Source organism: Bos grunniens, chromosome 8 (assembly GCF_055505025.1).
Source record: "Bos grunniens cultivar Pamir isolate PY7600 chromosome 8, Bosgru_T2T1.0, whole genome shotgun sequence".
Lineage (NCBI taxonomy): Eukaryota > Metazoa > Chordata > Mammalia > Artiodactyla > Bovidae > Bos > Bos grunniens.
Window position 1 is genome coordinate 60656054 of NC_141172.1, and position 24766 is coordinate 60680819.

Genomic DNA, 24766 nt, shown 5'->3' on the forward strand with positions numbered 1-24766 from the left:
AACTACTGAAGTCCGAGTGCCCCGGAGCCCGTGCTCTGCCGTAAGATAAGCCACCGCCATGAGAAGCCCGCTTACTGCGACAAAGAGTAGCCCCAACTCGTGGCAATTAAAGAAAAGCCCATGTCGCACAGAAGACCCCAAAAATCAATCAATCAATTTTATTTTATTTATTAATAAAGCCAAAAATAAATAAATAAGAGAGGTTCAACATCCCTGGCTGAAAATACAGGCCAGAGTATGACTGGCCTGCCTTTGGACTGTGCAGGGGCAGAGGGGCCATGGACAGCCTGGGGTTCTGTGTCTTGGCTTTCCAGCTTGAAACCCAGGAGCCCTCCCCTCCACTCTGGGGGTCAGGAGGGCTCCTTGAAGGTAAGTGAACAGCATGCATGGCAGCAGCAGCCAGTGGCTCCCTGTTTATGCCCCCATCAGGGGACTGGCAGGCTGGAGTCCTGGTCTTCCTCTGGGGCCCACCGTGACAAGCCTGACATCCTCAAGAGGGAGACTCAGTTGCCATGCTTACCAAGAGATGGCATTAACAGAACAGGGATTTGGGGGCCTGGAGAGGGCTTCCAATGATGAGGGGCTGCCTGGAGAAGAGGAGGTAGACAGATGCTCCACACAGACCCAGACTATACAGGAGTAAGCTCGATGAGTCAGGAAGGACATCTAACAGCCAGTGAAAGGAACAGCTGCCTGGGAACTGGAGCTCCTGCCATTCAGGTGCCCAAGAGAAGCTCTAAGGTGGCTGTCTGGTTTGGGTAGAGGTCAGAAAACTGGATACCACCTGTCTGTGCTCTGTTTGTTAGTGCAGCTTCAGCTGCTCCACAGCAGAACACCGGCTTCAAGGAATACCTAGCTGGGTGGCTGTCTGCACAACCCCAACTGTGACCAAGATGGGTGGTATTTCCAAAGCCCCAGCAGCAGGCCAGAACTGTGCAAAAACACAGAAAAAAGAGTGGCTCCACAGAAGGGACCCCCACCAAGCAGAAATGTCCCAGACAGAGCATTCTGGCCCGAGCCGACTCTCCTTCACCCTTGTGGGTTAACTTTGACCAAGCTTCTTTTTATCTCTCCAAGCTCCAGCAGTTCTTCCGTGAAACAGGGCAAAACTATTTGCTTTCTCAACTTTATGTGAGTTTCGCGAAGAGCAAATAATCTCATGACTTGGGGACATGTCAGTAGTTTATAAAGAATAGGCTATGGTGGCACCTCCTGGGAGCCCGGGATCAAGCTGGGGTCTCTGTCCATGGGAAGCTGAAAATCTAGTCCGAAAGACAAAACAAAGACCCAAGAAGAAACCCCAGAAAAGGCCCCAGTGATGATTACAGAGAGAAAATTGGCTGCAATTAGGCATGACAACAGCTGTCACATTTCTCAACCACAAAAAGAAAAATGTTTGTGAACGATCCTTTTTTTCGCCTTTTATGCTTTGCGGAGGATGCACCTAGTCCAGGGACTTGGTTAAGAGGTAGAGAACCTCCAGGCCACCTTCCATGTGCTGAGATGGCAGCGTGCTCTGGGTCTATGCCCACGCCCAGGGCTCCTAGGGGTCCACAAAACAGGCTGCAACACACACAGGGCTGTGGGGACACCCCGCCCCCCATGCGGAGATACAGGCAAGCAGTCCCTGCACGCCACTCCTTGTCCCTGGCTTTGACCATCATAGACCACCTCTACCTACAGGCACACCAATAAATCATTTCTGACATGGTAAGAAAATTAATTTGGGGAAGATTAATTAGCTACATTCAGGCGTTCAGCTGAAATTCCTGGAAATCAGATGGTGGGGAGAGTGCTTTTCCGCACCGACCTAGGACAGATTCCCTTTCTCTCCTCTAAGGTCTGACTCAGCCACGCAGAGTCATCTCGAAGTGCTAGGCCCCTCTTTCACTGACGGAGGTCGAGGGTTCTGCCCATAAGGCTGCAGGGGCGGGAGCTCACAACCCTACGGTTCAGTCATTCAGGACAGTTGTCACTATCCAAGCAGCCGCCATCCGTTTCTTGGGTGTTTTGTGGTAAACGCTTCTTTACAGACCAGCCAGTTAGCTGGCCCGCAAGTCAGGAGGCGGTGGTCTCCACTGGTCTTTCCAGTCCTGCCCCTCCCAAGGCCACAGCTGCTTGCCTAGACACCTGCAGGCTCCAACTTGTCAGGAAAAATGCATTCCAAATTACAGCCTTCGTCAGCGCCTCTCCAGCCCTGCTTGCTCGCCTCCCCCCTCCTCTCACATGCACACCTCACCCTCCTTCAGTTTCACCCCATGGAGAAGGCTGTGGGTCCTGGGTGGGAGGTTGTTGGAGTGGAGCCTGGCCTGGCCCTCTGTTCATTTACCCCAGAACCTTGCTGTTATGTGGTAGGGACCGGCTTCTCAGCATCTCTCAAGCAGTGGGAGGTTCTATTTTGAACTCAGAGATAGCTCAGTCTTAGTATTTTTTCATTGCTTTTAGCCAGAACCTACAGACAGAGAATCCAGTGCCTCCCTCCTGAGGACAGAAGCACCTGGGGGTCTGCAGAGTCACTACATGTGGGGTCAGAGTTCAGAGGGCCTCGGGAGACAATCTAGTCCAGTGGGTTTCAAACTTTTATGTGTAAAAATTGTGCAGAGGAAATCTCACACGGAACCCCAACATTTTCTACTTTCCATAGCCTGAAAAGCACGAATGCACTGGGGAGCAGGAGGTCTTGGGGAATGGGGAGTGAAGGTCAGTGCCAGAAATAGATAACCAAATGTTTCTTCACTCCCAGCTCCACACGATTCCCGTGATACCTGGATGCCTATCTAATTTTTCTCTTAAAGTCTTTCTTAAAAATTTTGGGGCATATTCACCACAATCATGCCCCAGGAAAAACACACTAGCTCCTCTCACAAGAACCCTCATCCATCCCCACAGACAGTTCCTTGTGGGAGGCAGCCCCAGGCCAGGCTCAGTCCACCTGGGGATACCCACTGGGCATCACTTTGTCCTCCCCTGAGCTCTGGCTCAGCACGGCCCAGCCCTCCTGCAAACCCCAACCACCTGCACCCACCTTCCCAGATAGTCCTCTCTCCCAAGCTTCCTGCTCAAGAGGGGAAGTGCTCCTGCTCAAGTGCCCCTCCTGGGTTTGGGGCTACTGCCTAGAAAGCACTCTGAGACCAGACCCAGGACAGGAAGGCTAAGATGGGGATTTTCTTCTTCCCTGGCAGGGCTCTCTAGACTTTCCATCATCAGGAGCAGGGACAGGGGACGGTTCTGAAAGTCAGGCACCTCTCGGGGCCTTAGGCCCCTCGTCTATAAAATGACAGCGGGGTGGGGATAAAATGATCCCATCTGAGTGATATACTTACAACGGGGCTGGCACATGGCGAGTCCTGAGAAATGTCAGTTCTGATGATCATCATCTCAACCCATCATCCAGCCTGATGGAGTCCCTCCTCTTACTGAGGAGGAAACTGAGGCCTGGGGAGGGAGGGGGAGGGTCTTGCAAGTCACCTGGATGCCCAGTAACAGAATGCTCATTAGCAGGGTGACAGAACCAGACTCCTGGCAAATCCCAGCCGCACAAAAACCTAAGTCGTTTGGTGACCTACATACATATTTATAGCCGCCCGCTTCCAAAATGGGTTTTAGATGGCTGAATTGGAGTCATTTTTTGGTCCCATCCGCTGTTCCCTTCCCAAGGAAGGATCAGGCATGCCCGTGGGGCTTTCTCACGGTAACAGGAGGCTGTGTCCAATAAGAACAACTTCTCCAGTGGACTCAGAAGAAAAGTATGTAAAGCAAACGCAGTGTGCAAAGGAAAAGTATGTAAAGTAAAGAAGCCAAAGCCTTTCCCGAGGTCTCGGGCACTTCTGAAAACCCCTGGAAACCAGGCCTCCATGCTCCACGCAGGGCCCAGGAGAGAGCAGGAGTGGAGAACAAGGGGGCTTCTCCCACCAGCCTTTGCTCTGTGCTCACAGCTGGATCAAGGGGAGACGGGGCCCAGGCTGGCACAGCGCATTTCAATAATCAGCAACAGTGGTGCAGGACCGTACTAAGTGAAGGGTCATTCTCTCTGAATGCAGCCCATTAGGATGATTCATGCACTTTTCCAACCTGGGAGCCGCAAAGCAGGCCAGGCCCCAGCGCCTCTAAGATGTGAGCACTAAACAGCGGCCCCTCCGCCACCCCCGAGTCACCGCCTTTTTATGGAGGACACGCAGCATCGGCCATAATTACCACCACCATATTTGCAAGTTTCCAATTATATTCAGCTTAATAGTGGGTGCTCAATAAACGGTGATTCACTTTTGAAAACAATGCCATGTTCTCAAATCCTTCAGCAACCAAGCCTCAATTAACTCTTTCTCTCGGGCAGTCCTCTAAGTTAAGCAGCTGTCCCTGAAGCCCAAAGCACTTTTTCTTACATGTACTTGGCCCCTCCTAAGGTATGGGAAAGTTACCAGGGACAGAACATTGCAATGTCATATCTGTCTCTGTTACCCTGTACTCATGATGTGCTCTTTGCTGGGAGGCAGACTCGGGCGGGTCCTTCCATAAGGCAATCAGCCCCTGGGCACAGCAGGGCCCTCACAAGATGCGCTGGGCAGGAGCAAGGGTGGGCGGGGATGTACAGGGCGGTACTGAATTCAGGGACCCGAGCTTCAGTGCTTTCTGGCTTCTCCCCAGGTGTGGCAGTCTGGGCATGTCTCTTCCTCTTCTCTGAGCCTGAGCTCTCGCCCCTTCACTGTGAAAACATCTTCCTCCAGGGGTGGGAAGAAACTGAGTCAACGGACCGAGGGATAACACCATACTGGCATGGGCGAAAGCAGTAGAGAACCGGGAAAGGATGCTGTTCCCACCTGAGATGCCACAGGCCAGGTATTTTAGTCTGGGTTCTCCCAGATGCAGAACCAGAAGCCAGGAGTCAGGTGCAAGTGGTATATTTGGGAGCTGACACTTAGGAGGGATGGGGAAACGGGTCAGGGAGGGACAGCAGCAGGAAAGCTGGGTAATCAAGTCAGCTACCAAGGTGAACCACCCAAACTCCACCCAATTTGGAAACTTTTGAACACTGTCTACATAAACCTACTGCTCAGAATCATTTTACCAAGGTGAGGAGGACAGGGGAACCAGACACCAGCTAACTCTGGGAGGGCCCTTTGGAAGCTGTTCTTGAGCCCTGACTTCTGGGCTGCCTCACGAGTGTGGGAAGGATGATCACCCCATTGCAGGTCCTGCACAAAGCCTCGGGGAGAGATGCAGGTACAAGCTAGCTGGAGGAGGCTGGACTGGTGAGCAGGAAGGAGGAGGAGGCTGACAGCATCCGCTGCCGAGGGCCAAGAAGAGCCTCACACTTGCTGAGTTTACACGTAGCTGCAGCAACAGGCGGGCCCATCAGATGGCCCCAGACTCCTGTCCCACTTGGCCCCTAGCCTGCCCACACCGCTGTTCTCAGAATTTCAGGTTCCTCATCCACGCAATGGGAAGAAGGATCTCCAGGTCCCATCCCCTCCAAGCATTCTGAGCAGAGAATAATGGCTTTAAAAAGGTGGTGGAAACTGTACAGACTCATGGAAGCAGGCCGTCCCTGGAAGCCAGCTTCCCTAGCACAGGCAGTGTTCCCACACAAAGGCCCTGGGTCATTTTCTCCTGGGCGAGGGCCACCGTTCCAGAGAACAAGTAACCAGCACCTGGACAAAACCAAATGGGGACCATGATGGGCCACTAGTCCCTTCAGAGGCCTGCAAAGTCACCTGGCAGCTTGAGGGAGGGCTGAAGCTCCAGTGCAGTGGGTGGGCTGGTAGAACACGTGAGCACCTGGAAAGGCCTTGGGGGCCACAGACCCCAGCAGGGTGAGCCTGTGTGCAGAGGGGCCACAGCCCCCCTTGACTGGCTGATGGAGCACCAGACCACTCCGGGACCCACACTTCATCCACCCTGTAGCTGAGGACGCTGGCAGCCCGTGCCGGCGCCTGACCCCACAGGCAGAGAAGTGAGTGGCCTGCAGTAACACTGTTCTCAGCAGAGTCTAAAAATGCACCTCCTTGGTGCAGACATCTATGGCCCAGACCACAACCAAAAGTGCAGAAGGAGAAAATTCTGAACCGGCAGCTGGAGTTCTGACTTGTTCCAGGATGAGGTGAGCCGCTTGAGGACCCCTACTATGCAGCCAACAAAAGAGGGTAACAGAATCTTTTCAAAATTTATTTTTGATTGATTTATTTTGGCTGTGCCGGGAGGTCTTAGTGGCAGCATGCGGGATCTTTGATCTTTGTTGCAGCATGCAGGATCCAGTTTCCTGACCAAGGAACCAAGGCACCCTGCATTGGGAGTGTGGAGTCTTAGCCACTGAATACCATGGAAGTCCCCAGAATCTTTACTGGTTAAAAAAAAGCCTTATCCTTGGCACTTCAGCAACTGACAAAAATCTGATTTCAACATAGAAACTAGGAAGATTCAATTTTTCTAAAATATAACACCAAAAAAAAAAAAAAAAAAGAGAGAGAGAGTGAGAGAAAGAAAGACATATATTTAAGTACATAAAAAAAAAAAAAAAAAAAGGACTGCAGGACTTCCCTGGCTAGTGGTCCGGTGGTTAAGACTCCAAGTTTCCAATGTAAGGAGTACAGGTTTGATTCCTGGTCTGGAACTAAGATCCTACATTCTGTGTGGATCAGCCCCCCAAAAAGGGGGGGGACTGGAAGGAAATACAGTAAAATAAGCACATGTGGGCATTGCACACTTGCTCCCTCCATCCCATCACCCATGGCTCTACAAGACTTCTCTCTGATTAGGCCCTCTAGAGCCCGGGGGGTGGACTCGTGGACTTAGGACCACTGAGTTGTCCAGGCTCATGGACACATTTTCCCCATTCTCTTTGCTCCTGGATCCCCTACCCAGAGGCACCAGATTTGTAAATATGTGAGTGATTTCAGGGAGAAGGCACTGGAACCCCACTCCAGTACTCTTGCCTGGAAAATCCCATGGATGGAGGAGCCTGGTAGGCTGTAGTGCATGGGGCTGCAAAGAGTCGGACATGACTGAGCAACTTCACTTTCACTTTTCACTTTCATGCACTGGAGAAGGAAACGGCAACCCATTACAGTGTTCTTCCCTGGAGAATCCCAGGGACGGAGGAGCCTGGTAGGCTGCTGTCTATGGGGTCGCACAGAGTCGGACATGACTGAAGTGACTTAGCAGCAGCAGCAGAGTGATTTCAGACCTGCAGCCTTTGACCTGAGAACCCCAAGGTGAAGCCACAGTGCCCAAAGCTTTCAACACAGGGTGGTTCTATTGGCTCTGCCCATCTACATTCCAATGCTCAGTCCCAGCCTGGCATAAAGGGGGCCAAGTAAATGCTAGATGGGTCAATGAGCTAATGAATCGATGGAGGGTTTGTTGGGCCATTCCTCTCCAGGGGGAAGCCTGAGTTCATGCCTATAAGGGGCCCCTTATGCTTAGGGTACTAGAAACAAGCATATTTTCACTCAAGCACCTGTACACTTTCTGGCTGGGCCATCAACAGGCTGCATGACCTTAGGCAAGCTACACAACTTACACTCTGTCCCGAGTTTCCTCATTTATAAAGTGGGAATAATACAAAGATGTACCTTAGGAGATTGTTACAAGAATTGTGTCTTAAATATTTGTCAAATGCTTGGAATCATGCACATAACACAAGGTAGACATCATTTAAGTGTTTAGTAAATAAAATAAGTAAATATATACACACACGCCTAGCATACGCACCTGCACTCAGACGTGAATGTACAGGCATGCCCATAAAGGCACAACGTCCCCAGCCCCCCACATGCTCCAGGAGGCCAAGGACCTCAGTTTTTTGTTTTTTTCCAGATAAGCTGTAAGGGTCAGACGTGCCCTCTACCACAGCCAATGGTCAAAGAGAGAAGGGCTCTGGTCTGCCCTAAACCAAAAAAAAAAAAAATCCAATGAGCAAAGTCCAGTCAGGGCACTGACCGACAGCCGTGGCTGTGAACCTTGACCTTGCATGTCGGCTCAGCTATCTGCCTGAGCCAGGCTCCTGTGACAGGTGACCCCAGCCCCCCTGGTCCTCAGTGATGTACAGTATCTCTCCCTGGAGATATGGCACCACCAGAACAAACACTAGCAGGTGGGATGGCAGGAAAAGCCCTGGTCACCAGTCCACCTGTCCAGCCTTCTTCCTCCAGGTTTATAAGGCGTATTTCAGTTTTTTCAACACTGTTTTAAAAAATCAAGCCCTCCTTTGGATTTCAATGGTCTGGGATACATCCACTACTTAAGGGGGTTTGCTTTTCCCACCACTTACTCCAAGGGCACATTCAAGACCACAGAGACCTGGTCTCTATGAAATGCCAACACGGTGCAGGACAGTAACCTCATGAATCAAGCCGGAAGTGGCCTTAATTACTGGTGCACATTGTAAAATCTCCTTCCAAACAAGGTCATAAATCCCTTACCACTGGAAATGTTCTATCCTTAAAGAGAGGCAAAGGTTTCTTGAACAGACTTATCAATTTCAGAATAGTAAACTTTGATCCACTGTATGAATCAAGCGATCGCGGAGGCTGAGTGCCTCTCTGACAAGGCACCATCAGGAGATATCCCCAACATGATATCCCATCATCAGCTTTCTCGCTTCACACACTTCTCTGCCAGGAAGTGAGACCCCGCTCGACTCCCTGGGACGACCGCCTGGAAATGAGGTCTGCTGGTGCCAGGACCTGAGAACCTAAACCAGACCCTCCAAGAGCCTGAGGGTGCTCGAGGGTGAGAACTGTCAAGAGGCTCGGACATGATGCTGAGGATGGAGGGAACACCCACTGTCGGGCAAGACTGAGATTTTAACACTGTCTTACTTCATCCTCCTAATTATATTGTTTTCAGATGAGATAAATCAAAGCCCAGAGAGATTTCCTAGTTTCTCCAAGGCCTCAGAGCACACGAAGTGTTGCAGGTTTCAACTCTGGCCAGCCTCCCTTCCAGTCTTTGGCTCTTCTGTGACACCCACAGCCTGCCGCCTGAGTTTCAAAAATCCTGGGTTCCTTCCCGACAGCAGAATGAAATCTCTGAAGGGAGGTTTGAAAGAAAGAAGAGGAAGCTCTGCCAATTTGGCTCAGATACACACCAAATTGGGCAAGGGCCACCCCGACACTCCCTCATCAGCTGGGTGCTGGAAGTCTCCCTTCCTCTTCTTCGGCCTCCCTGTGACTGGAACATACCTGCAACCTGCCAAGGCCACACCTGGGGAAGCACCGCTTCCGCCTGGAGCCATGCTCTGTGGCGGGCTTCTAGCAATTACTTCCCTCCATTGCTTACTGCCTCCTCCATCCTGCCCAGGATCCCACCTCCTCCTACTCCCCACAACCTACCACCAAAAATAGTGCAGGCATGTCCTTACACTAGAGGCAATGAGCTCCAGCGTTGTTCTGAAGGTGTTCACAGCAGCTGTGAGGCAGTAGAAAGATGGGGTCCCACTTCTGCACACAGAAGCATCAGTCAGCACAGGATGGGGATGAGAGCCAGAAGGTGAACCTGAACACAGGCCCCTGCTTCATTAACAAGAATTAATAAAGGGCTGTATTAACTTTGCCAACAAAGGTCTGTCTAGTCAAAGCTATGGTTTTTCCAGTAGTCATGTATGAATGTGAGAGTTGGACTATAAAGAAAGCTGAGCGCCAAAGAATTGATGCTTTTGAACTGTGGTGTTGGAGGAAACTCTCTTAGAGTCCCTTGGACTGCAAGGAGATCAAACCACTCAATCCTAAAGGAAATCACTCCTACATGTTCATTGGAAGGACTGATGCTGAAGCTGAAACTCCAATACTTTGGCCACCTGATGCGAAGAACTGACTCATTAGAAAAGATCCTGATGCTGGGAAAGATTGAAGGCGGAAGGAGAAGGGGACGACAGAGGATGAGATGGCTGGATGGCATCACCGACTCGATGGACATGAGCTTGAGCTAGCTCTAGGAGCTGGTGATGGACAGGGAAGCCTAGGATGCTGCAGTCCATGGGGTCACAAAGAGTTGGACATGACTAAACGATGAACAGTTTGGAGAGAAGGATACGAACCCCAGAAGGATGTACTCCCTGGGGACATTTAAACCATCACCCCAGCCAACCAGCCAATCTGAAAGGGCTCCACTTGAGTGGTGGACCTGAGTGGTCCACCTGAGTGGTCTGGCCCCACTTGCCCTCTCCACAGTTCCGTCATGCCCATCCTCTGATCTGTGAGCAACAGGTCTAAACGGATGGCCCTGAGCTCCCCATCATTCTGGATCCCCTAATTGGAGCTGTCCTGACCTGGCGGCGCTGGCTTAGGGACCAGCTTGAGTGAGCTGCTGCCGCTTTCCCAGCACCCCTGGCCAGCTGTGTCAGCTTGGTGAGTAAGGCAGGGAGGGCCCTCAAAGGCTGCCCACAGCCCCTTCCACCCAAGAAAAAATTTGCTCTAAAATATCGACACCCTCCCCAGAACTGCCTCCCGGATTTAAAAAGGGGAGAGGTTGCTTGGCTTTAAAAAGGAAATTGGATTCCCATTCATGAACTTCCCACACCAGGACACCTAACAGGTAAAACGGGTTCTGCCATTGATTAATGAGCTGGGGTAATAATGGGGCTCACCCTTTTGCCATTAAGAATATTAACCTCGTTCCTGGCCCAGGGATGTCATAAATCCAGGGCCCACGGAGCTCTGTCACAACCACACTACACATCTGCCAGGTGAGGGGGCTGGGTGCATGTCTCTAACCTCCAGGGTAAGCCAGGAAGGGACAGAGCCCTTTGGGAAGCCCACAGACACTCCACCAGGCCAGATGTGGGCAGAAGGAGAAATAATGCCATAACTTGCCATAGATATGCAAGAACCCAGGAGTCTCAGCTGCCTGGGACCTTTATTAAGGTGATGCTGTGCTCGCATGGTCTAATGGCTTCTCAAAAGCCAAGCTGCCCACTGGGGGCATTGACAGTGGTGTGACCTTATGACTTCCACCACCAGGGAGGAACTGTCTCCTTCCATTCTGCACAAATCTGAGGGATGCTGGAAAATCACGTCCAGCTCTGGGCCCTGCACTTTAATTAAGAGCTGCCACCAGGATGATAAAGAGCCCGGACTCCATGTCTCATGAGCATAATTAAAGAGACTGAGAAGTGTGTATGTTCTAGATAAGATTTAGGGGCATGTGTGCGCAGTGCAGGATGGATAGTTAATTCCTGGAACCAGATGTAGACATGTTCTGTGGGGCCAGAGATGACAGAATGAGGACCAACTGGTGGAGGTTACAGAAAAGATTTCAACTCAAGGTTAGGAAGACTGATCAAACACAGCTGTTCAAAATAGCACAGGGTTATTTTAGGAGGCAGTGAGCTGCCTGCCATAGGGATCTCTGGGCAGATCTCTGCATGAGCCAGCAGGAGGACCTCGACTAAGACCCTCTGCCACTGGAATCTCTGCTCCTTCTGCGATTTTTATGACACCCCAACGCAGGGCACTGGGGGTGGCAGAGGCAGCAGTTGGTCCAATCTTTTAGAAGTATAACCCCTTCTCTCACTTCCTCAAGAAGCCCCCCAGCTTGAGAGCCCAAAGGGTGCTGCTCTGCAGTACAACTGGCTCATTTCCTAAAAGTATGTGAGGGTGGGAAGATACACAAGCCTGCCCGCTGAGAGAGAGCATCACCATCCAGGAAAGAGATGAGACATATCTCCAGATTGGGACCAGGTCACTCAGTGGGGGACGGTCTCAGCCTAAGCTAATCAGGGCCTCTTCTTCCAACTGATGGGCTGGGACTGACCCAGGCCACTTCTGTTTTGGAATTCAGCAATGCCTGTGGTGATCTAGAAGGGGATAGAAGGACAGTGTCTGCCCTCAAAGAGGGGAAGAGTCTAGCGAGAGATGTCAGCAAATTTCTTCTCTAAAGAGCCAAACAGTAGATAATATTTTGATTAGCAGGACATACAGTTTCTGTGGCAACAACTCTACTCAATTGCCACTGTAATGCAAAAGCAGCCATATGTACAACTAAATAAATGTGCACGGCTGGGTGCCAATAAAACTTTATTTCAAAAAATAGGCAGCAGTTGGATTTGGCCCAAGGGCTGCAGTGTGCCCACCTCTGGGCTAGTCCTATGGTTCTCAACAGGCTGTGCATTAGAATCCCTTGAGGAGTTTTCACAAAGCACCAATGCCTAGGTTCTGCCCCAAATAACATTGAAATGGTGTAAGGTGGGGTCTGGGGTCAGTGTTCTCTAAAAGCTCCCCCAGATGATGGTACCATGCAGTCAAGACTGAGAATCACTGATCTCTAGCAGAAGAGAAGTATGTGAAATCCCACTATAATCTCACAATAATCCATAGGATTTCACAAACCCAGCCCAGGTGAAGTGACTAGCTCAGGCTCATAAGTGAGTCAAGAGGCAAGGAATCCCAGCCCATGAGCTTTCCCCAGCACACAGCACACAGCATGGGCTCACACCCCCAGCCTAGTGCTTGGGATGCAGGTGCTTTCTAGCACACGACCCACAATTCCAGGAAGACAAGACCCTGCAGACAGAAATCAATACCAAACACGTTCGCAAGACACACTCTAATGATGAAACCGGGCTCTCTCCCCAGACCAGCCTCGATGACCTCGGACTAACAGGGGAAGAGAAATTCCCAAACAACTCGTTTGTCTGTTTTTGAGAAGCAGCATTTTAACCAAATTTTAAACAGTTTATTAGCATCTGGGAAGAACAAAAGGGGACTATAAAAACTGTGTTTCCTCAACCCTAACAAGCGCAGCCACAGGAAACTCTTTACCAATGACACCACTGAGGACCTGCCAAAACGTGCTGCCTGCCTGGAGCTCTACCCACGCAGGACTGGGGCACAAGGAACCCCCAGAGCCCTGGGGAATGTTACAAAAGCTTGGATGAGGCTGGGCGGCCACTGGCAGCGATGATCTCAGCATCGACAGTGCAAACGTGCTTGGTAGATGGGGCAAACCCAGGCATCCCTGGCCTTGCAGCAGCTCTGTGGGTGGCCAGAGAGCCTCTGAGCCCCAGACCTCCCCCTTCCACTAAGTCATGGGGTCAGTCAGGGGCTGGAGACAGCAAGGATGGGACAAGCATGATCATAAGACAATAAATACTGAGAGCAGAGACCAGGGACTATGTGCAGCTCTTCTCATGTTCCCAACAACTCCTGTGGAGCAGATTCACACGTTGTCCCCATTTTGCAGATGGAAAAACTGAGCAACCAAGTAGCTGAGTAATGTGTCCACAGTCACCATGGCAGCAGGTTAGAGTCAGAATTCAAACCCAGCTCCTCTGTCCCAGATTCTGGCTCTCAATGTTATGCTCCAAGGACTTAAAAGAGACTCCACTAAGGCAACTCTTTTCCTGCCGAGGTGATGAATCACAACCAGAGAGAGTAAGGGGCTGGCATGGGGCCAGACATGGGGGGCTGGGGCAAAACCAGTTCCATGTACCACCCTTTCTCTCTGTAGAGAAGGGTCCTGCCAGTTTCTCCGAGGATGGGCTCACTAAGTTGCTGAGGGCCTGCAGAACTGGAGAAAAAGTCAGCTTGAGGGCTCCTGTCTGCCAGCCTGTGTGAAATAAAGCCTGTGAGGAGACCCCACATGACTCAGAATCTTCTGTTCCACCTGCGTGGTACAGAGGCCTGCTTGTCAGCCCCTCACTGTCCACCATCGTCCACACTCAACTGCAGGAGTCACCAGCCAGCTTCCCAGTCATGGCTCTCTGCCCCAGTGCCCTCCAAGGACGCTCCATTCTCCAGTTACTGCACGTTCAAACTCTACCTAGGCTCCAAGGCACAGTCCTGGAGAACATGAGCTCTGGAGTTATAGCTGAGCTCGCATCCTAGCTGTGTCACTTTGGGAAGCTTGTTCAACCTCTCTGGGCCTCAGTTTCTTCATCTAGGAAGTGAGGAGGATAATGGAGCCCACCTCAGGCTCGCAGCAGTTCATCATGGTTCAACCTGCACGTACCTTCCTCCGAGAAACTCCCCCTCCATGGTTAGACGTGAGCTTGCCCTCCTCTGAGCCCCCTAGTTCTGTCTGTACCCCCACTCAGCCCCCAGGGCTGACTCTGGGGCAGGTCCCGTGCTGGGCTCTGGGACAAGCAGAGTGAGACACTACTTCAGTCCTCCAGGAGTTCGCAGACCAGTCTGGGGGACAGACGCAGGCTCGCAAATAGCTGTGAGGGCTAAGAAGTGACATTTCACATCCTATGACACTGTAACAAGAACTTTTTTTTTTTTTTTTAATCTGGCTCACTTCCCACTGACTAAAGGCAGTTTCACTGATGAGCTGTATAAGAGTTTTAAAAAATCAGGTCAAATCACAATTGGAGAATTCCAAATGGCTCCCAGAATTTCCCCCTTCGCTTACTTCACAGTCTGGATTTAGCCATTCAGGTCCCTCCTTCTCCACCTCTGTACCCCCCATATATGTGTGCCCAGGCCCAAGCGTTCTACGCACACTAGGGCTTGGATGCCACAGAACAGGGTGGGTGCATAGGCACCAGGCTTGAACGGATCTCCAGACTCAAGAGTGGCGTTGTTCTATTATAAAGCAACGGACCCAGGAGTCCCAGTAACCAACACTATTTCTATGTGCACTGCACTTTACAGTACATGGCAGAATGTCACTTGCTCTTCCCACGAAGTCATCTTGCCATGATTACTAAGACCTCCTGAACTGGGGTTCTAGGTCAAGGTTTATGCCTACTTATCTTTCTGGTACCTGTGTTTAACACAGCACCCAGCACATACTAAGGTGCTCAATAAGTAAAAAAAAATTTACAAGCGGGAAAACTGGTTCAGAGAGATTAAGAAACTTGCTCAAGGTCACACAGGAAAGGAAAACAGCCAATCTGCCCAAGGGCAAGGAGAAGCTGAGTGTAACAAAGCAGGACAGTGGGCAAGGGGCCATCCACCAGAGGCGGGTGAATGAAAGGTAGAGTGGAAAAAGGCAGATGAAGCTCCAGGAAGGGAGTGTCTGACCAAGAGAGAACAAAGACAGGCCCTGGGAGCAGGATGAGAGGGGCCAGAGGAAGTGAGGGGATGGAAGTTTCTGAGACAGACTGTCAGCCGTGAAGAACAAGTTTCCGAACTCCTGAAGCTTATCAGGCAGGCCGGGCTGACAGGAGGGTGTGACAGCCCTGGACGATACAGCACAGGAAAGGGTTCTTTATAGTTGGCTTTATTCTTTTGAAAAATGTGAATAATTTGTTATTAGAATGATGAAAAGCTATCTTAAGATAAAGTGCTCTATCAAATGTCAGGCCATTTAGACCTCCAATACAGTCCCCAAACCAGGCAATGGGAGTCTTTAAAAATTTCAAAACTATTCCTGGCTTGTCACTGCATCTAAATAAGAAAATGAACAAGCTAGGCTCTTTTACCAAAAAAAAAAAAAAGGTACACTTTAAATGATAAGCCCAAGAGAAAGCCAAGTGCAAGACTTTATTATAGCCCTGGAATCACTCTGTCATCAGCCTATTTGTGCTACTGCAGATATCAAGGCTTTAAGATCCAAAGAAAGGGGGTCATGGCCCCTGGGCCAAAGACTCCATCGTATTTTTGCGGCCCAGAGGTGTGTGAATGAATGGATTCCATGATTCTTGGCTCAAACCTCCTGATTTTACAATCCCCTGTCCCTCCCCCATCTACAGAGCTGAGGTCACAAAGCCACAAAGTTCCCTTGTAATGCTACTTCCTGTAGATGCCCAGTCTGGCTTTCTGAACAACCTCTTTAATTTGACCGTACAACCCACAGTTGTCCAGAAATGACTTTGATACAAGAAACATCTCAGGCAAGCTCAGGCACCTCGCGAGTCCAAGACGTCTCTGGCTTGGGGCCTGCCATCAACCACTCGCCCTGGCAGGGGCTATGCCCATCAACTTGGTTCCAATAGCCCAAGAGCCCCACCCCTCCCCTGCCCAACCCCAGGGTAGCTCAGGGCTGACTGGAGCGGGAGCGAGGGAAGAGGAGGAGGAATTCCACCCGTGGCTCCTGACAGAGGCTCTGGCCTTGCCCTGCTCTCCACAATCCCTGGGCCACATTCTTACTCTGAGCCAGAAAGGCTGATTGGGGTTCTGAGGTCACGTTCTAATGCTGCACCACAGACAGGAGTGTTGATAGCAGGCTGAGCCTCACAGAGTGATTGTTCTCAGAGGACAAGACTTATTATCTGTCCTCAGAAATTCCACCCTCTCCTCTCCTCTGAGTTCTCTCCTTGGAGGCTTAGCTCCCTCAGAGAAATGCAAAGAGTGACTGAACTTCCAGGTTCCGAAAGGCAGAGAGAGCCAGGAGAGATTGTGGTTCCCACCTGGGCCGCCAGCTGGCAATGTGACTGACCTGGGTGAGGCTCAGCTACTTCTCAGGGAAAACAGAAACCATGGTCACCTGAGGGCTGTCTCAGGTGGGAATGAGACCACGTGTGAAGCCACACAATGATTGGTAAGGCTGTTCTCACCGAAGCTGACTGCAGAAGGGTGGCCTGAGACGTACATTAGCACCTACGGAGTGGGAGGAGGGTGGAGATGGGGATGCAGAGGGTACTGGCCCACAGGCTCCAGCCACTCTGCTTAAGGAGGTGAGATACGGTCACCAGAGGGAGCGGGCAGGCAGGCGGTACTGGTGGGGGTCAGGTGGCCTCCTGGAGGAGGCGCATCTCCTGTGGGCTCAGGCGGGAATGACTGCACTTGAGGTAGGTGGATCAGTGGTAAGGCATCTGGAGGGGGCGTGGAAGTGAGGGAAGGAAGAGTAAAGTGACCAGGCTACACTGCTGAAGAGGTTGTACGGTGGGCGTATAACAAAGACACGTAGAAACGGAGTTTGGGGTGGGGGGGAGTGGATTGAGGGCTCCGCTTTGGGGCTTTACTGTAAACAGAACGTGTTAACATTCTGAAGCAGAGGGGTACCAGCAAGGGGAGGGGTGATGGAGTGTGCAAGCCGGGAGGGGGATGCAGCTGTCCCAGGGAAAGGAGACAGTTTGATGTAGAAGATTCCTGCTCCACAGGTGCTTAGCGGGCAGTTAACTTCCGGAGGACCTGGCACTTGGGAGACTGGAACAGATGAGAGCCTATGACATTTATCCTCACTCAAAACCTCTCTTAGAACCTCCAGCCAGGGATGAAAGGCCTAAGTACAGTCATCACCAGGTTCACTGTTTTCTATACAATCAGAAATAAGCCCTTCATGCCTGATACCCAGAAAGCCCTTTTCGCTAATCAGGAACCTTCATTTGCCTTTGTCCACAAAGGCTCTATTTGCACTCTTTCCCCTCACCATGCATACAGGTGAATCCATCACCCAGCCAGGAGCTCTGTACAGGGGAGGGGCAGTCACATCACCACACACACACCTGTGAGGCAAGTCAGGTCATCACAAGCAAGGCCCAGAAGTATGACCCATGGTGGGGGCTGGGGGGGTGGGGGAGCAGAATAAAGAGACCGTGTCCATGTTCTGCCAAGAGGCAAGATCTGAGCTGAACCTGTATTTGCCAGATGGGATGGAGTGGTGGGAGGGAAGATGGGCATGCTAGCCTTGGAATAGCCAGGGGCAAAGCTCAGAGGGGTAAAAATTCAGTGAGTTTAGGTAAGGATGTTCCTGGCATATCAGGAAAAGGACTGGGGGACCACCTTGTAGGAGGCCTTGAATGCCAGGTTAAAGCAGCTCCACATTACACCAAAGGCAATGGGAAGCCACTGGAGGTTCTGAGAAGCCAATGACCAGGTAGGAATCGTGCTTTTACTGGAGTGACACAATGTCAGCTGTCCCCCATAACGGGGTGGTAGGTGGGGCTGGTACGGGATGCGCCAAGGACAGCAGAGGAGACAGAGTTATGGCAGGAGCCAGCTAACTGCCAAAACGTAGCCGGCTGAAGTCGGCTTGCAAACATACTTGTTAAAAATAGTGCTTTGGGCCTTCGTGGAAACAACCTCATTCTATACCTATTTCCTTTCTCGTTCTTGAATATTCTCCAGAGTGTCTGAATACGCATCTCATGAGGAAGTCATTAGCAGAGGCTCAGTCTGTTCTAATTATAAAACAGGCAAGGAGTCTGCTGAGGCCAATGAGGGGCTCATGCCCACGTCTGGCCTCACAGAGACACTAGGGCATGGGGTTAGAGCAGGCCCGGGGGTAGCACCATCAGGGCTCAAATGCCACGTCTGTCCTCTGCTGGGTTGTTACGCACGTTACTCAAATTCCTGTGCCTCAGTTTCTACTCACTGGGGATAATAAAAGTACCTACTGGGAACTTCCCTGGTGGCCCACCACCTGCCAACCAGGTTAAGAGTCCACCTGCCAACGCAGCAGACACAGGTTCTATCCCCAGTCAGGGAACTAGATCCCACATGACGCCAAACAACTTAGCCTGTGCTCTGCAACAAGAGAAGACACCGCAATGAGAAGCTTGTGTAACGAAGAGTAGCCCCAGCTTGTAGCAACTAGAGAAAGCCCGCTTGCAGCAACTTGAAGAACCAGCGCAGCCAAAAAAAAAAAAGTACTCACTGACAAGGTTTGTCACAAGAATGAAGCAAAAAAAAAAAAAAGCTTAACACAGCACCTGGCACACAGTAGGAACTTAACATGTATTAAGTGAAGCCAAAAATCACCCACCATCTTCAGCTGTCTAACTGCAAACCTCATCTCCTAACTGTGCCAATGCCCTTAAATTACTGAGGACTGTGCTGAGTGGTGAGTAATACGCTGGGCTGGGAGTGGGGAGGCCCAGCCCTATTCGGGGTAGGGTGGGGGGGCCTCCCTGACCTTGGCGGGTGGTGCTTCAAGCAGTTCACTTCCCCATCCCTAAAATGGGCACTGGAAATCCCCATCCCTACCTCCCATGCCCTCTGTCTCCTGGAGCAGCTGAGACAATACCAGTGTGAGGGCCCAGGGCAAACCAAGTGCCCGTGTGAGGGTCAGCACTCCCCTGCTCCACAGGAGTGGCCCTTCCGTCTTGCCCATCTGCTGGCTTGCCTCAGGAGTCACTGTGACAGGCTTTCTCAAGGCCAGCCCAAGCAAGCAGATGTCACAGCCAGAACAGCAGGGGCTCATTTCCAGCCTGGCCAAGCATGGGCTTTCCTGGGGTGAACAGGCCCAGCCTAGATGTCCAATTCCTGCTAATTCTCACCATGGGCCAGGCCCTGGGTTTTCCCTATGTCCCTGAGTGACAGAGACGCAGCCAGGGGTCCCTCAAACCCATTACTACACTACAGAACCGCCTGGCTAATTCTGGCCAGGCCCTCAGAGCCACTCAGAGGCCCCCATCGACCAGATAACCCACAGCCCTACCTGTTCCAACTGTGTGCTCCAGCCCCATGACTTTCCCACCAGACCCTAGCTGTACTTGCTGACTTCCACGACTTTGGTCAAGCTGTACCTTCTGCCTATAGTTCTTCTCAATCTTCCTGCAGCCACTTTTCAGGGCCAGACTGGAGCCTCCCTCGCACGCCCCCCAGTATCAATGCCCCTGTGACGCTGATAGTTTTGCTGTGTGGTGGAACGCTCTGTGCCTGTGGCCCTGCCCCCCAGCCTCTCTACCTACTCCACAATGCCCTGTTCTGCATACTTCACCATGCCCACACCAGGGGGCTCACCCAGTACACAGGTAGGGACCTGAACCACTGAAACAGCCCGCTATGAACAAGGTAACGGTTCTGCACACTTAGATTTCAGGGACTGATGTCTTTTTTATTTTTTTCAATTGGAGGACAATTGCTTTACAATATTGTGTTGGCCTCTACCACACATCAACATGAATTAGCCACAGGTATACATATGTTCCCTTCCTCCCGAACACCGCCCCCCTCATCTGCCTCCCCGCCCTGCCCCTCTAGGTTGTCACAGAGCACTGGGCTGAGCTTCCTGTGTGTGTCACCCAGCAAATTCCCACTTGCTATCTGTTTTACATATGGTAATGTATATGTTTCCACGCTCTTCGGTCAAGTTGTCCCACCCTCTCCTTCCCCCAATGTGTTCACAAGTCTGTTCTTTATGTCTGCAGGACTGATGTCTTAACTGCATTTCCCAAGCTAAAAACAATGAGTTGCATCTTTCCTGGAAAAGTGGTCTCTGGGGGATGAGGGAGTGAGAGCACTTAGCTGTGGGGCCAGCTGCCTTCAGAAGGGAGAAGCCCAAGGTGACCCAGCTTGGGAATCCAGAGCTGGACGAGCAGAAAGAAATCAAGAGGCCATGGTACTCCCTGCTCCCCTGCCACAGGAACCATCAACTGAGTCAGCAAGTCCTGGGAAGAGCCGGTCGGCTGCCTTTAATCCTCCCAGAACACGCTAGCATCAGGGAAAGCTCAGAGGGGCAGACCTTGCGTCAGGGCCGCAGCCCCTGTGCTGGAGCCAGCAAGCCAAGGCGGTGACATGGAGAGGCAGGCAAGTCCTGGCTCCGCCTGGCAGCCCACTTCAACCTGCCACTACCCATGAATTACAGGGAGGAGGCTGTGGCCAACTGGCTTCAAGGCCGGCCCTGCCTCTCAGGCACAAGGAAGCGCTTTGTGCAGCCCAACACCTCATTATCTGGCATCTTGGCCACACCGGAAAGGGCAAATAATGGGGTAAGCGTGACACATGTTGCACAGATGCCCCTCCCTGCACAAACCTGTCTTTGAGTCCCCACTGCCTACAGAGCAAGGGCTCAATTAACTCCTTAGTAAGGCATTTGTGGCCCTTCCATCTGGCCACAACAAATCCTTCCAGAAAAACCTCCTTCTAGTCTAATTCACTTATTCATTCAAAAAATATTTGTTGAGCACCTAGGTGCTGGGCACGATGCTGAAAGAGCTGAAGGATCCCTAAATCCTACCGCCCTGAGCCTGTGCAGATCACATGCAGGTCCCCAGCTGAGAGCTCTGCCTATGGAAGGTGCTCAAGGTTAGCTACCTGTTATGATCATCACCCCTACCTGTCCCTGAGGAGGGAGGAAGCTGCTCTTCCCACATGCCCACCTACCTGCCCTCCAGTGTCACCACCACACCAGAAAGGTGGGCACAAAAGTTACTCTGACTGTTGGAGGCCCACCAGGTGCCATAATTTACAGTGTGCTGGCTGCTCTGGGGGGCACTGGGCTTTGGGGGTTTCCCTGTGCTGGAGTCACAGGAGGTTGGAGACTCTGAGGGGTTTGGAGCACACTGGATCCTCAATCAACCTCACTGAGGCCACTTATCTGACATGCATTTCTGGGTTCCTCCAGGTCGGGCCCTGTGTAAGGTGCTCCCACTGAGAAGGATGAAGAAGGTAAAGGTTAAAGGTACACAACAGGTGAGGGGCATGGAGGTAAAGTCCTGGTGGAAGGCAAGTGGCTTCCAACCAGCTAGCCAGGAGTCATGGAACAAGAGGGAACCTTTCACAGAGGTAAGGGTCAGCTTGAACATCAAGCTATGAGTAAAGACATGGAAGCTATGGAGACTGTTTAAGCCATGACATGTCTGGAGTCACTTTTGAAAGACAGAAGATGAAGGACTCATCTGGGGCTTCCCAGGCAGCGCTAGTGGTAAAGAACCCTCCTGCCAATGCAGAAGACATAAAGAGATTTGACCCCCGGGTTGGGAAGATCCCTGGAGAAGGAAATGGCAATCCACTCCAGTATTCTTGGCCTGGAAAATCCCATGGACAGAAGAGCTTGGCGGGCTACAGGCCATAGGGTCGCAAAGAGTCAAATACAACTGAAGCGACTTAAAACAAAGGAGTGGCCAGAAAAGTCAAGACTCAAGCACTGTGGAATGTCAGGGATGGAATTTTTCTTCTGACAGCATTTGAAAAACCTGTAAGAGTAAGCAACTGGACACCCCATCAGTTTCTTACATCTTTATAAAGAGCCAGACAATACAACACGAGATCTCACACAGGACTACACAGTTGGAGGGGAAAGTAATACACTTTTAAAAGACATACTTTTTGACATGAGAATGTGGGCTACTTCTGTGCAACTAAATATTGATGAAAGCTCTCATAGCATCTTTAGGTCAGAGACAGCTTGCAAGAAATCCACGAGTATGGGGAGGAGCGGTGGGTGGGGAACTTCCATACAATCAGGAGGTCAAAACATGTACAAAACACAGAAGGAACAAGTCAACATGGGCTGTGATTATGAAGAGATGTGCCTAACATTTTATGCCAGAGGTCGGCAAAGTTTCTCTTTATTTATTTGTTTGACTTCGCTGGGTCTTAGTTGCAACACATGGAATTTTTTATCTTCACTGCAGCAAGTGGAATCTTTTTTTTTTAGTTGTGGCATGGGAGATCTTTTAGTTGAGACATATGGGATGGGATCTAGTTCCCTGACCAGGGATGGAGCCCAGGCTCCCTGCATGGGGAGGAGGTGGCGGGGGTGGCCACTGGACCACCAGGGAAGTCCCTGCAAAGTTTTGTTTTTATGAATACAGTTTTATCGAAACACAGCCATGCCCATTCATTTGTATATTATCTACGGGCACTTTCTAACAAAGAAAAAACTGAGAAGCTGCATGTTGTCCCTCAAGCCTCAAATACTTACCACCTGGCCCTTCACAGAAAGTTTGCTCTGCGTGGGAATGGACACATGCAAGCAAGAACAAGAGCCCCCCACCCCTACCCTGGGAGGAACAACCTTGTCCCCAAAGCCCCTCTGGGCTCCTCTCTGAGTAGGGCCCCTGGTGAAGGCCACACACTTCTCTGAACATCTTAGGGTGGTAAATCTTCCATCCTTTAGAGTGTATTTGATTTTTGGAAACTGCCCAAGGCTCTTCAAACCAATTCAGGTGAAAAGGTGGGTGATCACGCCAAGGAATGAAACACGAGAGCTTGCCAAGGGCAGGACGCGTGCCTTAAACACTGGGTGAAATGAAATGGTAGTGAGAAATGTGGTTTCATTATAAAGTTGCATAACTTTATTTCTTGTGTCTCGTTAATTGGGGACAACAGTCATCTGATGTTCGGGCCTCAGCCAGATAGTAAAAGACCTCTTACAAGACCAACCGCATTCCACAGGCATCTGCAGTCTGGGATGGCTGTCCTGAGAAGTCTTTTACTTCTCCTAAAAAGACCAAGCCTGGTAACAGAGAATGCTTGGCCATTACAAATGGAGACACTGTTGCCCAGAGAGGAGATGGGACTTGTCCAAGCCACCCAGCCATGGAGCCTCAAGGTTTAATTCATCCAGAATAGTTAGAGTGCTTCAAGTTCTGAGTTAAAAGTTTAAATCAAAAATGTGTACATGCTGAACCCCTGGTCTCCAATGAGACAGGAATGTCAATAAAAACATGGAAATTTGACAGGCCTTGGCCATATTTCCTGACCTGAGTCTGTTTTCTTATACAAAAAATGGACAATAATCTCCTTGAAGAGTTCCTGGAAGGATTACAGTTTAGTGATGCACCTAAAACACTCAGCAGAGTACAACATACAACGGGTTCTCAATACAAAGTAGCTCAGAATCTCTGATGCAAGGGCAAGTGCAATGGCAGCAACATTCCACCATCTTTATCCACAGTGGGTGGGCACACACACCCTCCCATACAGCAAACTCCAAGACTGCACAGCTTCAGTGGGCACCTGCCCATGCATGGCCTCATTTGGCTCGCCTCCAGCAAGGCAGTTTACAGGGGGAAACTGCCATCTGCCTCTGGAGGAGCCATGTTCCCAGCTCGAGGGAACCGTCCCCTCTTTCAGGGACTAACTCCCATCAGCAGGACCACAGTTGTAAACACAGCACAGACAAACAGGAACCAAGAAACCAGAGCAGATGAAGAGCAGGTAACTCTGGCTTTTGGAGGAGGCCAGGATCGATGTCTTCTGAAGGGGCAAGGGAAAATCCCCACACCTCCCCTGGTGAAATAATGCCAGTAAATCCCTCCACGCTGGCCTCTCTCCTCACGTGTAACAGCCAAACATGCCAGCGGGAGCGAAGCAAGAGAGGGTATGCATCGCGGCTTCCGGTGCCTGGCTGCGCAGTTCTGATAACAGGGCTCTGCCCAGGCGAGGGCTGTGACCACAGACACAGACAGACGATGTCCTGATCGGCACCAAGGGCCAGCGCTGGCACCATCCAGCAAGACTGGTGAGCTTATATAACAAAGGGCTTGTCATCACTTCCTGTGAGCCTCATCGCCCACATTCCAACACAATGAGACGCTCTCTCTGCCCTGGCTTTGAAGTTCAACAGCTCATTCACAAGGCTGGGCAGAGCTCTGCTGGGAGGCAGAGAGCCTGCACTGGCTCACCTTCCCATTCCCCTTGCCCTTGCCATGTCGTTAGTTTATCTGGGGAAAAAATGTGCCTTTGTGATTAGTGTTTGTTTTCAAAAACTGAAAAATATCCAACCTTATATGACAACTACTATTCACACTTGGGTCTATTTACTTCTGGCCCTTTTTCTACCTTTGTAAGTGGGAATGGAGTAGAAGGAGAATACAAGTATTTGGTTTTTTAATATCCTACTTTGAAAAAGTCTTCTGTGGTGAGCCTTTCCTCCACAGAAAGGTCTTTGACCCTTTGCAGTTGAGTTACTCAACCCAGCTTTGGATAGCCACATTCCTTTCCACCATATGCGTGTGCCTTTCCCACAGCTGGATATTTAGGTGATTTCTACTCTTTCGTTTTTCCAAATGCTGTAGGATACTGGTAGCTAAATCACTGTGACTCTCTCCCTAGGGTAAACTCCTAGTGAGGCCACAAAGTAGCAGCTTCTCAGCTTCTCTGTGTTCTTCCCTCAGTTTCCCATCACTCTTTCTGACCGGGAACCAAGTCTATAACATTTTTGAGGCAACTATGATTTATAAGGTCCTTGTGTATGTGTGCGCACAGGCTAAGTT

At 50.9% G+C, this 24766-nt stretch overlaps 1 protein-coding gene across 2 annotated transcripts in view; it reads right to left on the minus strand.

Moving 5' to 3' along the window:
- SHB (SH2 domain containing adaptor protein B) overlaps positions 1-24766 on the minus strand; it is a 138950-nt gene that overhangs the window by 94213 nt on the left and 19971 nt on the right. Inside the window, exon 1 of one of the 2 annotated variants that reach the window (XM_086415964.1) lies at positions 3324-3392. The exons of the other annotated variant lie outside the window; for it this stretch is intronic. Within the exon in view, the coding sequence (XP_086272090.1) occupies positions 3324-3377 (54 nt within the window). The 5' untranslated portion in view covers positions 3378-3392. Of the gene's footprint in view, positions 1-3323; positions 3393-24766 lie in introns of those variants that run through there. 2 annotated transcript variants of the gene reach the window in all.